Source organism: Crocuta crocuta, unplaced genomic scaffold (assembly GCF_008692635.1).
Source record: "Crocuta crocuta isolate KB4526 unplaced genomic scaffold, BGI_CrCroc_1.0 scaffold180, whole genome shotgun sequence".
Lineage (NCBI taxonomy): Eukaryota > Metazoa > Chordata > Mammalia > Carnivora > Hyaenidae > Crocuta > Crocuta crocuta.
In genome coordinates this window covers 1,446,919-1,463,150 of record NW_027527549.1, presented here as the reverse complement: position 1 = coordinate 1,463,150, position 16,232 = coordinate 1,446,919, and the positions used below count along the sequence as shown (strand labels likewise).

At 44.2% G+C, this 16,232-nt stretch overlaps 1 protein-coding gene and 1 pseudogene across 1 annotated transcript in view; one reads left to right on the top strand and one right to left on the bottom strand.

Moving 5' to 3' along the window:
* Positions 1-345: 345 nt before the first annotated feature.
* TRIM33 (tripartite motif containing 33) overlaps positions 346-16,232 on the top strand; it is a gene marked incomplete at its 5' end in the record, with an annotated part of 119,187 nt that continues 103,300 nt past the window's right edge. The window contains one exon of the mRNA XM_077767809.1: positions 346-820. Coding sequence (XP_077623935.1) covers positions 346-820 — 475 coding nt within the window. The remainder of the gene's footprint in view (positions 821-16,232) is intronic.
* LOC144234584 (ATP synthase F(0) complex subunit f, mitochondrial pseudogene) lies at positions 5,729-6,095 on the bottom strand (annotated as a pseudogene).

The following is a 16,232-nucleotide window of genomic DNA, read 5'->3' as shown; positions in this document are numbered from 1 at the left end:
CCCTCTCCCCCCACTTCCTGATGCAGGTCCGGGGTGTGGCCATGGCACCTCTGCTTTGAAAACGCTCCTCAGCTGGTTTTCTGAAACGTAGACTTATGAGAATCAATCACCTTAAGCAGCTAAAAATAGCTGTTAAAGTTTTTTCCTCCCGGGGTCTTTTCAGTCTATTTCTGGCAGTCTTCAGTTAAAAAAAAAAAAAAAAAAANGCCGCCCGGGAGACGCTAGCTGGGGAGGGACTGGTCCCGGTCCCGGCCTCCTATCCTTCCACCCTTTGCCGCTTTCCTCCCCGCACCAGGGCCACGTCCGAGCTCATAACCGCCGCCGGCCGGAGGCGGCTCGGCGTCCACCGCCACCGGCTTTACACGCTCGCAGCCACGCCAGGCGNCGCGGGAGCGGGAGCCGCCTCTCGCCGCGGTGCTGGTGGAGGAGGAGGAGGAGGAAGGAGGCAGGGCGGGCGCGGAGAGCGGCGCGGCCGGGCCCGACGACGGGGGGGTGTCCGCGGCCTCCTCGGGCTCGGCCCCGGCTGCCTCAGCCTCTGCGGCCTCAGTGGGCCCTGGAGTTCCCGGGGGGGCGGTATCGACGCCGGCTCCAGCTCCAGCCTCGGCTCCCGCTCCGGGTCCGTCGGCGGGGCCGCCTCCTGGACCGCCGGCGTCGCTCCTGGACACCTGCGCCGTGTGTCAGCAGAGCTTGCAGAGCCGGCGTGAGGCGGAGCCCAAGCTGCTGCCCTGCCTTCACTCCTTCTGCCTGCGCTGCCTGCCGGAGCCCGAGCGCCAGCTCAGCGTGCCCATCCCGGGGGGCAGCAACGGCGACATCCAGCAAGGTGAGCGGGAGGCCCTGCCCCAGGTCTGGGCCGAAGGGGATTTTCGGGCCCGTGGAGGATCTGGGGACCGAGGTGCCCGCGCTCGGGGTCGCTCCGACCGGCGCGATCGTGAGGGGTCTGAGAGGTGGAGGACACGGCCCCGGGACAGTTTCCAGAGAAGGTGGGCCGCCCGAGATAAGGGGAGGGTGTAGGGAGGGGTGCCGGCGGCGAGAGGCTGGGGGAGGGGACACCAGCTGCGAGGGAGGTTTGGGGTGTGTGGATCCGGGCCGGGAAGGCGTGGACTCTGGCCCAGCGCAGGTTCGGGAGCTGGTGGACTCGGACAGAGAAAGGGGACGGGGTCTGGGAAAGCGCCTGTGACTGGTGTTTTGGGAGGAAAGGCCTGTAGCGGGAGAGGTGTTGAGTAGGTAAGCGGTACGGGCAGTGAGGACGAATTGCCTTGGAGGGAAGGACTTGACCCGTTCGAGGCCAGGGGAAAGCAGGACTGGGGACCGAACCCAGAGGACGATAAAGGGAGAGTTTGGGGCTGAGAGAAGCCGTCTGGTGGAGAGTAAATTGTAGGATGACACGGGGAAGGAGGAACTCTGCAAAAGAAAAGAGCCGTGATGGGCCTGCCTGTGCAGGGAAATAGCCCGAGGTTTAGGGGTGAAGCAGAAATGAACTTTGAAGGGAATTGGGAGTTGGAGACAGCTGGGTTTCATTGTACGTTAACGAGCCCCTAGTGTTCCAGACTGTGCTAGGATTGACTAAAATACTCCGCGAGGAGCCCGTTCGTAGTTTTATAGGGGAAACCAAGTATACTGCCTACAGCGGGGAGGTGGGGGGTGGGGTGGGGTTCTTTCTTGATAGTGGCTGTGACACATCAAGAGAAGGTCAGGGGAACTTCACTGAAAAGGAAACCCTTGAGCAGGTTTCTTGAAGGGTGAGTGGTTCACTGGGTTGGGGGGTTTTCAGGGCTCAAGGTGCTTTACCCGTCCCTGGAGCGGAGGGCTGACTAGTCATTATCAAACACACTAGTGCTTCTGTAGGGAAATACACAAATCTCTCTCCAGTGGGATAGACAGAAATACGTTACCACCGTTCAGGGTGGGTTTTGTTGCACATTTTTGAAAACTTTAAAATCTCAAAGCTCTTGGAATTCAGAACTGTGTGGAAAGGTATTGCTGACCTGTACAAAAGGTTTTGGGATTCATCTTGAAAAGCCTGTCTTGTACAGGGTAGACTAAAAGGGGTCCCTGAAGGGCTTTTCTGCAAGTGGATAAAAGGAATCACATTTGTGATCCAAAAAGATCACTTGGGGGCACATTGGAGGGTAAGGGGAGGCAAAGTTGGTGGAAGAGAATTTTGACAGTGATCTAAGTGAGAAATGAGCAGTAAGGAAGCATTTTGGGAATGGGGACAGGTATGGACTTCATGAGCTGAGTTTGGAGGTCTACTTTGTTACTTCCTGCTTGTGACTTGGACAGATAAATTTCTCTTAGCCTTAGCTTTTTCAGTTGTGAAACAAGGACAGAATTACCAACCTCGTAGGATTATTGATAGAATGAATGAAATATGTAAAGTGACTAGTACATGGTAGTTACTAATAAAATGGCAGCTATTTAATTAGTAACTCTTTTTTTTCCCCTTAAGTGTATTCATTTATTTTGAGAGAGACAGCCCGAGCAGGGGACGGGCAGAGAGAGGGAGAATCCCAAGCAGGTGGTCACTGCAGAGAGTCCGATGTGGGGTTTGAACCCATGAAACTGTGAGATCATGACCTGAGCTGAAATCGAAATCAAGAGCCTGAAGCTCAACTGATTGCGCCACCCTGGTGCCCCAGTAGTAACTAATTCTAAGTAGTCTTGGGAATGGAGATGAGGGAGGGGGGCTTGACATTGGTATAGGGGAGGCAGATGTGTCTAGACTGAGTTCCAGGTTTCTTGTTTGGTGGGTGGCAGTGCTATTAATGCAAATATAAGAATTCAGGAATAGAAGCAGAGGGGTGTGTGTGTGTGTGTGTTTGGAGGAAGAAGGATATAATGATTTCACTTATGATGTTTTGGGTTTGAATTACTGAGACCTACAGGTAAAAATGTTAAGAATAAGGATTTGATTGATGTTGAAGATACTCAGTGATAATGGGTGTGTAGAGGGTGGAAAATGTGTGTGTAACTGCACATGGCCTCATGAGTGTAAGTAAGACAGGTGGGATTCAGTGCTCTTGTGGGAGCCTGGATTAGGTGAGAGATTTAGAGGGAACATAAGATGAAAATTGTGTTTGACTGATGTGGCTGAGAGACTGAGGTTATGAAATTGATGCTTTGATATTTATGCAGGAGAGTGTCTGAATTCTCTCTTCATTCTGTCCTTTGTTTTTGAACTCAGAGTAATAAGTAGATGAGATTCAATATTGTCATTTTTAAGGCAATGTTGCTTTCTTTCCCTTTTTTTTTTTTTAAACAAAATGGGTTTTATTTATTTTTTTAATGTTTATTTTTGAGAGAGAGAAAGAACGTGAGCAGGGGAGGGGCAGAGAGAAAGGGAGACACAGAATCTGAAGCAGGCTTCAGGCTCCAAGCTGTCAGCACAGAGCCCAATGAGGGGCTTGAACCCACGAACCATGAGATCCTGACCCGAGCCAAAGTCAGACACTTAGCTGACTGAACCACCCAGGTGCCCTGCCAATGTTGCTTTCTAACCAGTATCTAAAACAAATTTAAGTCTGGAAGCCACCATATTTGTAGACAGGGAGTCTAGAAAATAATTTGTTTAGTATTAACTCCTGTATGCTTTTATATTTTTTATTTTATTTTTATTTTTTAAAAATTTATTTCTGAGAGAGAGACAGCATGAACAGGGGAGGGTCAGAGAGAGAGGGAGACACAGAATCTGAAATAGGCTCCAGGCTCTGAGTTAGCTGTCAGCACAGAGCCCGATGAGGGTCTTGAGCCCATGAACCATGAGATCATGACCTGAGCCAAAGTTGGACACTTAACCAACTGAGCCCCCCAGGCACCCCATATTAACTCCTATATGTATCCTTTGCTTTGCTCTTTGAAAAAGCAAGCCTGCTGTTCTAGAACACTGGGTTTGAGGTCAGGGGACATAGTTATGCCACTTGATTGTTTTCTGGAAAGAAGGTTTGTGTTTCTGCCCTTAGTTTATCTCTAAAATGTAGTTAGTAATCCTTTACTTGCATCTCACTAAGTTAAATTAAATAATAAATGCGAAGATGCTTCTGTACACTGTGAAGTGCTTTACAAGTGTAAGGTATCACTGAGCCACAATCCCTTCTCTGGTCTAGGGAGCCATAACTGGTGGTTTAGGTCAACGTGTTAGGTGGTTTTGAGACAGTGACAAGGGCATTACCCTTCCTTCTAACTGCCCTTTTTTCTGTGTCTCTAATACACCAAAGTTATTCACACTTTTTACCTGTTCCTTCTACATCAGTGGTTTTCCAAATGTGGTTTCTGGACCAGCAGCATCAACATCATCAGTCTTGTTAGGAATGCAAATTCTTGGGCCCCACTCCAGACCTCTGACCAGCCAGCCATCTGTTTTCACNTTAGTGAAGGGTTCCTCACTTCAGATGTTGCCTCATTAGAAAGGCCGTCTCTGACTGCTCTTTTTTTTTTTAAGGCTTTAGTTTTTATTACTTTTAAAGCTTATTTATATTGAGAGAAAGAGAATGAGAGCACAAACGAGTACATGAGCAGGGGAGAGGTAGAGAGGGAGAGAGAGAATTCAAGCAGGCTCCACACTGTCAGCACAGAGCCCTATGTGGGGCTGGAACTCAAGAAGTGTGTGTGAGACTGTGACCTGAACTGAGATCAAGAGTTGGACGTTTAACCGACTGGGCCACATAGACACCCCTAAGGCTTCATTTTTTAAAGTAGTTTTCGGTTTATAGCAAAATTAAGAGGAAAATATGGAGATATCCCATGTATCCCCAGTCCCCACTCATGCATAGCCTCCCCTACCAGTACATTTGTCACAGTTGGTGGACCTGCACTGATAGATCACCCAAAGTCTGTTGTTTACATTGGTGCTCACTTTTAGTGTTTGTACATTCTGCGGGTTTAAACAAATATATAATGATATATATCCGTCATTAGAATACCATGCAGAGTATTTTCATCACCCTAAACATCCTGTGTCTGATGGATCTTTTTTTAATTTTTTATTTATTTCTGAGGGAGAGAGAGACAGCACAAGCAGGGGAAGGTCAGAGACAGGGAGACACAGAATCCGAGACAGGCTCTAGGCTCTGAGGTAGCTGTCAGCACAGAGCCTGACGTGGGGCTCGAACCCAGGAACTGTGAGATCATGACCTGAGCCGAAGTCGGACGCTTAACTGACTGAGCCACCCAGGCGCCTCGACGGCTCTTTTTAAAGTAGTCCTCCGGGTCACTCTCTTACATGTTACCTTTTCTTCTTAGCACAGCTGAAATCTAAAATGTTTTCTTGTTTTTGTTTACTCCCTTATCTTCGCCCAGTAGAGTATTGTAGAGGGAGTGTTCATTAAATATCTTTTGAATGAGTAAGAATCGTTTGGAGAACTTTTAACATATTTTTAAAAAATGTTTATTTACTTTGAGACAGAAAGAGAATGTACACGAAGGAGGGGCCCAGTGAGAGGGAGAGACAGACTCCCAAGCAGGCTCCTCCCTGTCAGCTCAGAGCCTGACCTGGGGCTCCATCCCACGTACCATGAAATCATGACCTGAGCTGAAGTCAAGAGTTGGACATTTAACTGACTGAGCCACCCAGGTGCCCCACCTGGAAACTTTTTTAAATGCCATTTTGGAAGTTTTAGAAACTCCATTGATTGTGGGGAATGATACAGGTACCTCATGTGATTGTGATTCTTGTACAAACCACACTTTGAGAAACATGGATTTAGAAATTCTTTTTTTTTTTTTTTTTGAGTATCAGTCATCTTTTATTGGAGGTTAATTCTGAATTAGGGTATGAAAGGTTTCAAAGGTCACAGTCAGGAATGCCGAATGTGCCTCCACACTGGGCCCTCTTCAGTGGTACTTGCGTAGCCGTTCATGTTTGAGTTCCTTGTAACACCGACAGTAGTTGAAAAGCACATAAGCTGCCAGCACCATAGAAATCCCAGCGACGCTCCCTTTCTTCACATTGTCATACTTGTTGTAATACCGGTAATAACCTCTTTGAAATGCGCCAGCAATGCCTTTAGGGGTGAAATCCCCCATTAGTATCCAGCCTGGCAGCTCTCCTAGCTTCACATCATGAGCTGCTTCTCCTTCATTGGTACGGGCGATGCCATCTTGGAGTCCTGGGTGTCCGCTCTGGATTTAGATATTCTTAAGAGAAAGGTTGATCCCTTTACTCTTGAAATATTTGGAAAATCAAAATAGATAAATTAGTTAATATTTGTTGGATCTCAATTAAAAGTGCTTTGTGGGGGCACCTGAGTGGCTCAGTTGGTTAACCATCCGAGATCAGCTCAGATCATGACCTAACATGAGTTCGAGCCCCACATCTGGCTCTGTGCTGACAATGTGGAGCCTTCTTGGGGTGTCTCTCTCTCCTTCTCTCCCTTTCTCCCTTTGTCTCTGGCCTTCCCCTACTAATGCTTTTTCTCTCTCTCAAAAAAAATTAACAGTCAGTAGTGGGTGTGTACAGAGGTGTCATGTGTCAATAAAAATACAAATTTGTATTGATGCATCTGAACAAACTCTCAAATGAACTCTTGAAGGAGATGAGCCTTCTGTAAGCAGGCACTTATGAGACAGCATGGGTATGGGGGTGAAGAACTAGGCTGAGAGCAACTTGCACTGCGCTAATTAGCTGTGTAGCTTTGGGTAGGGCACTAGGCAGCTTCTTCAGGTCTTTTGAGGTGTGAACAGGTTGAGTTCCTATCCTGGAAAATTCCATGATTGTATTGGTTTTTATGCCAACTTTTTGCTATCTACATAATTTTAATATTCTTATCATTGATGGGGAATGATGGAAAAATCAACATGGAAAAATGATTGTTTCGGAATCTTCAACTTAGCGTGAAAAGCCTGAGACGGCACCGTTCACGTGGTAAGTGGGAGGGAGTACCTGGGTGTGGTGTGAAGAGCACCTTCTTTTTCACCGTGTCTCTGGCTGCTGTATCACTGAGTATGGTGAGCCACTCTGCCGAGTCTTCTCTTTGAGCCCTAGGAAGTTCTTGCCCCAGGAGTATGTATATTGTTTGGCAGTTTGCTAGTTCTGTCCCAAATCTATTTGGGATTTTTTTAGGTCCAACTTTCTCTAGTGCCCTATTTACATAAACAAGCTTGAGTTTTTGAATGATAATATAGTCATTAGCAAGCAGTCAAAGCTGTGTCAAAGAAAACTGAAATACTTCTGTGGTTGGTTAAGTGCACTGTGGTTGGTTAAGTGCACACAATTCAAGACTTGAGTGCCCGAGGGGCGCCTGGGTGGCTCAGTCGGTTAAGTGGCCAGTGGCTGACTTCGGCTCAGGTCATGATCTTGCGGTTCATGAGTTTGAGCCCCGGTCCACCTCTGTACTGACAGCTCAGAGCCTGGAGCCTGCTTCAGACTCTCTGTGTCTCCCTCTTTCTCTGTCCCTCCCTACTCAGGCTTTGTCTCTCAAAAATAAATAAAACACGTTAAAAAAACAAAAAGAAGACTTGAGTACCTGAATTCGTTTCTGAGCTCCACCATTTACAACTTGAATGTCTATGGATAAGTTACTTAACATCCATAAATTGATAGTAATAATTGCACCTACTCTGTAGTGTTATTGTGAGGATTCAGTGAGGTAATACATTGTAAAGGGCTTCATACAGTGCCTGGCACATGGTAAGACCACCCAAACTATTATGTCCGTTGTCTTCTAGCTGTCCTTCATTGCCTTTATGACCGCCTCTAGACAGTGAGCAGAAAGAAGAGGGGGGAAGGTAAATTGTTGGTGGTTTTCTAGGCTTTTCTGGCATACAGTGATGTACAGCATACCTGACAAAGTCCTTTGCATTCCAGATCTCTCCAGATACTTAAAATTAATAACGTGGAAACTTGTAAACTAATGGTCTAAAACTTAAAATATTTACAGGATCTACTATCTGTACATCAAAAATTTTAGAAGACTCTAACTGCCTTTTATTTCCTTATCTATATTCGTAGCAGACCTAAATGAGAATGCCTTAAAGTAGTGATTCTCACAGATGGTCCTTAAAACCTTGGGGAAATGTCTCGGTACACTTTCAGACGTTGACAGAGTTAAACTGTTTTCATGGTAACACTTATTCGTTATTTGCCTTATTCACCATTCTGATGTTTATATTAGTGATGCAGAAGCAGTGATGTGTAAAAGTGCTGGCACCTTAGTGGGAACAGGCCATCCTAAACGTCCTTGTATCTTTTTGTGGTTTTGTTTTTGTTTTCCTTGAGAGAGAGAGAGAGACAGCGTGAGCAGGGGAGGGTCAGAGAGAGAGGGAGACACAGAATCTGAAACAGGCTCCAGGCTCTGAGCTAGCTGTCAGCACAGAGCCAGACGCGGGGCTCAAACCCACCAACCGTGAGATCATGACCTGAGCACAAGTCGGATGTTCAACGACTGAGCCACCCAGGCGCCCCCTAAAAGTCCTTGTATCTTTACCGCCACACATTTAGAGTAAAAGTAAAAACAACAGCAAAAAACATAACTAATTTCATTGTCTTTGATGAAGCATTAGGACATTATATTAAATCTTGGTTTTTAATTTTTTTAACTTTATTTTGACAGAGAGACAAAGAGTGAGTGGGGGAGGGGCAGAGAGAGAGGGAGAGAGAATCCTAAACAGGCTCAGCTTGAACTCAGGAACTGTGTGACCATGACCTGAGCTGAAACCAAGATTTGGATGCTTAACTGACTGAGCCACCCAGGCGTCTCTAAATCTTGGTTTTTAATAAATGTGATGAAATGGGAAGTGTGCATAAAATGCTTCTGCTACATACTCAAGTATAAGAGGGAAAGTACTTGTGCAGTTTGAATTCAAAGCTGAATTAGCTTCTTTATGTTCATGAAAAATAATTTTTACTTGAAAGAATGATTGACATATGGTTTTGAGACATGGGTGTTTGGCAGCCATTTTCTCAAAAATGAATGAATTGAGCCTGTCAATTGAAGGAAAACAACTGATGTGTCATGCCAATGATAAAAATTGAGATTTTTTTTTTTTTTAAATGCTTTATTTGTTTCTAGGAGAGAGAGAGACAGCATGAGCAGAGGAGGGTCAGAGAGAGAGGGAGTCACAGATTGAAACAGGCTCCAGGCTCTGAGCCGGCAGTCAGCACAGAGCCCGACACGGGGCTTGAACCCACGAACCGCGAGATCATGACCTAAGCGAAAGTCGGACACCCAACCGACTAAGCCACCCAGGCACCCCTAAAAATTGAGATTTTAAATGAAAATTAGAATTTTGGAAAAAACTTGTATATTCCACTATGAACTTGATGACTTCTCAATATTTAAAGGCTTTTCTGATGAGATTGGAAGTGTATTAAAGTCTCAGAATTTTTTGATAGTGTGCAATGAAGGTCAGCATTTGGAATATCTACATAGTGAACCAGTATTCTGCAACTGACCAATGCATCATGTTACAAAAGCCTGTATAGGAAAGAGATTTAAAGTGTAGAGTAGACCCATAGATTTTAATGTAAGGGAGTAGTAAAAGTTCATCAGTATGGTTTGAAATTCCACATTCTACTGATGTTTAAGAAATACACTTGGAGGCGCCTGGGAGGCTCGGTCGGTTGAGAGTCTGACTCCTGATTTCAGCTAAGGTCATGATCCTAGGCTTGTGGGATTGAGCCTGGTGTTGTGCTTGGGGCTGAGCGTGGAGCCTGTTTAAGATTCTGTCTCTCACCCTCTCCCTCTCTCCTCCACTCATGCTAGCCCCCACCCCCAATAAACAGTGTGGATATAATACAAAAACAAAAAAGTGGGGGTGCCTGGGTAGCTTGATTGGTAGAGCATGCGACTCTTGATTTCAGGGTCATGAGTTAGAACCCTGTGCTTAGTGTGGAGATTACTTAAAAAAAAAATATGTATATGTGTGTGTATATATATATATACACACACACGTATACACATATATAATATGTATGTGTATATAGTGTATTTTTTATTTTTAAGATTAAAAAAAATTTTTTTAATGTTTTATTTATTTCTGAGAGAGAGAGAGACAGCATGAACAGGGGAGGGTCAGAGAGAGAGGGAGACACAGAATCCGAAACAGGCTCCAGGCTCTGAGCTAGCTGTCAGCACAGAGCCTGCCGTGGGGCTCGAGCCCACAAACTGTGAGATCATGACCTGAGCCGAAGTTAGACGCTTAACTGACTCAGCCACCCAGGTGCCCCAAGATTTTTTTTTTTTAAAGTAAACTTAATGCCGAGTGCAGAGCCCAGCACGAGGCTAGAACTCATGACCCTGAGATCGTGACCTGAGCTGAGATCACGAGTCAGATGCTTAACTGACTGAGCCACCCAGATGCCCCAAGTGTGTTTCTTTTTCTTCTTTTTAAAAATTTTTTTAATTAGAGAGAGAGAGTACAAGCAGGAGAGAGGGGCAGAGAGAGAGAGTGTGAGATAGAGATTGAATCTCAATCTCACAACCCTGGGATCATGACCTGAGCCAGAATCTAGACACTCAACAGACTGAACCACCCAGGTGCCACCCCCCCCCTCCACTGTTGTTTGAGAGGCCATTAAAATAGTCTTCCCTGTTTTTGAATCCATAGCTGTATGAGACCAGGTTTTCTTCATATTCTTTAACAAAACAATCTGTCACAAAAGATTAAATGCTAAAGCATATATTCAGCCATCTAATATTAAACTAGACATTAAAGAGATTTAAAAAATGTAAAAACAATGCCACCCTTCACTAAAGCCTTTTTGTTTTAAAAAATAGAGTTCCTTCTTTTCTTTTTTGAACTCGGCTCCACACCCAGCATGGGGCTTGAATTCACAATGCTGAGATCAAGAGTTGGGTGCTCTACCAAATAAGCCAGCCAGACACCCTGAAAATATAGTTTTTTTGATACAAATGTTTAAACATGTAATAGGTTTATTTTATTTTTAATATTTAATTATTTTTGAAGAGAGAGAGAGACAGAGCATGAGCAGGGGAGGAGCAGAGAGAGAGAGAGAGAGGGAGGCAAAGAATCCGAAGCAGCTCCAGGCTCTGAGCTGTCAGTGCAGAGCTCTCTGTGGGGCTTGAACTCAAGAGCCCTGAGATCACGACCTGAGCCAAAGTCGGTCATGACTTAACTGACTGAGCCATCCATGTGCTCCTATTTTAAGTTTTTTAGATGAAGAATACAGATTTTTAAAAATTTTTAGTTAAAAATTTTTTTTTTGAGAGAGAGAGAATTTTCAGCAGATTCTATACCCAGCCACCAAGACCAACGTGGGACTCGATCTCACAACCCTGAGATTATGACCTGAGCCTAAATCAGGAGTCAGAAGCTTAACTGACTGAACAACCCAGGCACCAAAATGGGTTTATTATTTAAGAAAAAAAAATTTTTTAATGTATATTTTTGAGAGAGAGAGAGGGAAAGACAGTGTGCTCAGGGAAGGTGCAGAGAGAGAGAGGGAGACATAATCCAAAGTAGGCTCCAGGCTCTGAGCTCGAACTCATGAACCCTTGGATGCTTAGCAACTGGGCCACTAAGGTGCCCTCAAAATGGGTTTATTTTTAAATGAACTAATGGAATATTTAATTTTAATAAAAGGAAGAAGTGTTTATTATTATATTAGTACAATTTTTAAAGATTCTCTGTTTTTACTTTTAATATTGTGTATATTGATGTAAATAAAGCCTGTCTAAATAAAAGCTCTGTGAGGTCCTCAGTAGTTAAGAGTGTAAGAGGGACTCTGAGACCAAAAAGGGACAGTAAGAAGGTAATGTAGAGTCTGGGCTGAGTGTCAGATTATAGCATAGTAGAAGGTGGCAAATGCATACATTTATACTGAGTAAATGAAGTTGACGTTTTGTAAATAGCTCACTGTAGGTCTACTCTTTTTTTTTCCTTCATGTTTATGACTGGTTGACTGAGTTCTGTCACTTTTCTTTCCTGAGGTCAAGTTCAGAGTTTGAGCTCATTAACCTGTGTCTCTTTTGTGGCCACAAGCTGAACCTCTGTCCCTAGCTAGCTTCTAGAATGGACATTGTTGGGGCACCTGGGTGGCTCAGTCGGTTAAGCGTCTGACTTCGGCTCAGGTCATGATCTTATGGTACATGGGTTCGAGCCCCGCGTCGGGCTCTGTGCTAACAGCTCAGAGCCTGGACCCTGCTTCAGATTCTGTGTCTCCCTCTCTCTCTTACCTTCCCCTGCTCATGCTGTCTCTCTCTCAGAAATAAATAAAATATTAAAAAAATATTTTTTAGAATGGACATTGTTCCCAAAGGGAAGTGAGGAAAAAAATAAGGATTAAAAGAACATAAATGTATCATTTTTAGAAAAATATTTAAAGCCTATGCCTTAATGATAGGTAAACAGCATGAGTTATGTGGTGCTAATGAATAATGCTTTTTGAATACTTATTGTATATAATTTATGTTGCTGCTTTTGTGAATTACTTGTATAGCTTCTAGTTTTCTTTAGCTAAATGCTCACACTTAAAAAATTTTTGATTTACAAGAATCTTGATAAATTCTTCATACTGATCCTTTGTTGGTTATGTAAGTTGAAGATTGATTCTGAGCTTACTGTGGCTTGGTGTGGTGGCCAGCCTCCAAGATGGCCCCAGTGTTCCTCTCGCCTGGTATTCACATTCTTCTACAGTCTCAGGCTACAGTGACTCAGAACTGGTCTGGGTTACCAAGAAAATACAGGAGAATTAAACAGTAAGTTCTGAAGCTAGGTCATTAAAGGCATCCAGCTTTTTCCTACTCGTCAGATCCTTGTTCCAGATGAAAACAACTGCCATTGTGGCAGTCCTGTAAAGAGGCCCATGTAGAGAACTGAGGCCTTCTGCCAACATCCAGCACCAACTTGCCAGTCATGTGAATGAGCCACTTTGGAGGTGGATTCTCTAGTGTGGTCAGGTTTTCAGATGGCCTGCAGGTTTTTTGTTTTTGTTTTTTTTTTTAATTTCTAGGAGAGAGAGAGAGACAGCATGAGCAGGGGAGGGTCAGAGAGAGAGGGAGTCACAGACTGAAACAGGCTTCAGGCTCTGAGCTGGTTGTCAGCACAGAGCCCGATGCGGGGCTTGAACCCACGAACCGTGAGATCATGACCTAAGCGAAAGTTGGACGCTTAACCGACTAAGCCACCCAGGTGCCCCTGGATGGCCTGCAGTTTTGTCTGACCTATTACTGCAGCCGTTTTAGAGGCACTGAGTCAAAACTACTTGCCAAGTCATTCCTAAATTCCTGACTCAAAGAAACTGAGAGATAATGTATTGTTGTTTTAAGCTACTAAGTTTGAGGGTAATTTGTTATGCAGCAATAGATAACTAATACACTTCCCCCCCCCCGCCATTATTTTTCTTTTACTAAAGCTTTATAATAAGCAGTAAACTTTGTTGTTCATTTAGGTAATTTTGCTCTCCTCCATATACACCTTCTTTGTCTTCAAATGAGATCTTCATTGATGTTGACTTTTTGCTCTTACATATTTTAGAATCATGTGAAAGTTCTTTTAAAAAACTTTTCGGGGTGCCTAGGTGGCTCCGTTGGTTGAGCTTCTGACTCTTCTTGATTTTGGCTCCGGTCATGATCTTACACAATTCATGGGATCAAGCCTTGCAAGGGGCTCCACACTGACAGCATGAAGCCTGCTTGGGATTTTCTCTGCCTCTCTGCACCTCCACCACATGTGCATGTGTGCTCTCTCTCACAAATAAATAAATACACACACACACACACACACACACACACACAGAAAAACTTGTAAGCATTTTGGTTGGAAGTGCTATGAATATGCAGATCTTTCTTGATCTTTGGTGGGATTACGTCCCAATAAACCCATTGTAAATTGAAAACATCCTAAGTTGAAAATGCATTAATACACGTATTTTACTGTACATTACAACTTAGCCTAGCCTATCTTAATTAAACATGCTCAGATCTCTGCTTTTTTATTAAGACTTTTTAAATGTTTATTCATTATTTTTGAGAGAGAGACAGAGTGTAAGGGGAGGGGCAGAGAGAGAGGGAGACACAGAATCCCAGGCAGCTCCAGGCTCTGAGCTGTCAGCACAGAGCCCGACCCAAGGCTCAAACTCACGGACAGCAAGATCATGACCTGAGCCAATGTGGGACGCTTAACCAACTGACCACCCAGGCGCCCCAAACATGCTCAGAACTTTAATGTTAGTCTTGAATTGGGCAAAATTGTCTAACACAAAACCCAGCTTATAATAAAGTACTGAATATATCATGTAATTTATTGAAGGCTGTGCTGAAAGTGAAAAATCAGAGTGGTTATGTGGGTCCAGAATGTTTTTAAGTATATTGGTTGTTTACCCTCATAACCGTGTGGCTCACAGGGAACTGTGGCTTGCTGCTGTTCCTATCGTCATGAATTAGCACGTACTACATACATATCACCTGCCTCGGGAAAGATCAAAATTCAGAATTTGAAGTAGGGTTTTTTCCTGAATGCATATCACTTTCATACCGTCGTAAAGCTGTAAAATTGGAAGTTGAACCATTCTGAGTCAGAGACCATCTGTATAAATTAATTAGGGAAAAAATTGCTGTCTTTATCATAAGGTATCTGCCCATTCATAAACATTGTATGCCTTTCCATTAGCGATAATCTTCACTGGTTTTGAAAATTATATAAGTTCCTAGGGCACCTAGGTGGTTCTGTCAGTTAAGCATCTGGCTCTTGATTTTGGCACAGTTCGTGATTGCCTGGTTCTTGAGACTGAGCCCCACATTGGTCTCTGTGTTGACAGTGTGGAGCCTGCTTGGGATTCTCTTTTCCTGTCTCTCTGCCCCTCCCCTGCTTGTGCGTTTGCGTGTGTGGTCACTCCCCCTATACCCCAAACATTAAAAAAAAAAATTATATAGGTTTTTCCTACCCTGGAGATGTTTCACACATCTTATTCCTGTATACTTTATAAACTTTATTCTTATGTACTTTATATATATTTACTATAAATAGTTTGTCTTAAATTACTTTTAGTTGTTTGCTTTGCTGTTTTTTATTTTATCTTTTAGTTTTAAAATACAAAAAGTATTCTTACTTCATATTTGATAATTATGTGAAGTTCTTTTTTTTTTAATTTTTATTTATTTCTGAGAGAGAGAGAGACAATGTGAGCAGCGGAGGGTCAGAGAGAGAGAGGGAGACACAGAATATGAAACAGGCTCCAGGCTCTGAACTAACTGTCAGCACAGAGCCCAACGCGGGGCTCAAACCCCTGAACCGTGAGATCATGACCTGAGCCAAAGTCGGATGCTCAACCGACTGAGCCACCCAGGCGCTCCCCATTATGTGAAGTTCTTGAGGTCTTATTTTTACTGTGACTTGCTTGTTCCTATTCTTTTTTTTTAAGAAACTTATTTATTTTTTAAAGTTTATTTTGAGAGAGAACAAGCATGTGTGTGGGAGTGATGGGGCGGGGGGGAGGGGGAGAGGGAGAGAAGGAGAGAGAGAAAGAAAATCTCAAGCAGATGCCACGCTGTGAGCACAAGCACATTGTGGGCTTCACTCCCATGAACCCCAAGATCATGACCTGGGCTGAGACCAGGAGTTCCGTACCCCACTGACTGAGTCGCGTAGGTGCCCCACTTCCTCCTACTCTTGATCCTAGTGTAGGTGGTGTCTTCCATTGTTTTATAGTTTGGGATTTTAAGCATGTTTATCAGGGCTTTATTTATGAGTTTCCAGACCTGGTTTGTGGGAACAAGCCTCCAAAGAGTATTTTGCCTTTGCTTCTGTGAGGTGCCACCAATGCAAAATCACTGAGGTTAATTAAAAAAAATTTGTTTTGTAATGTTTATATATTTTTGAGAGAAAGAGACAGAGCCTGAGTGGGGGAGGGGCAGAGAGAGAGGGAGAGACAGACTCTAAAGCAGGCTCCAGGCTCTGAGCTGTTGGCATAGAGCCTGGACACGGGGCTCGAACCCACAAGCCATGAGATCATGACCTAAGCGGAAGTTGGCCACTTAACTGACTGAGCCACCCAGGCGCTCCCTAAGTTTTTAAGTAATCTCTATACCCAATGTGGGGCTTCAGCTTATGACCCCAAGATCAAGAGTTGCATGCTCCACTGACTGAGCCAGTGAGGTCCCCCTCTGAAACCTTTTATTTATTTTTAAATTAAATTAAAAAATTTTAAAGTTTATTTTTCTGAGAGAGAGAGGGGGAGAGTGCGAGCAGGGGAGGGGCAGAGAGAGAGGGAGAGAGAGAGAATCTCAAGCAGGCTGCATACTGGCAGTGCAGAGCCTGATGCCAGGATCTAACTCACA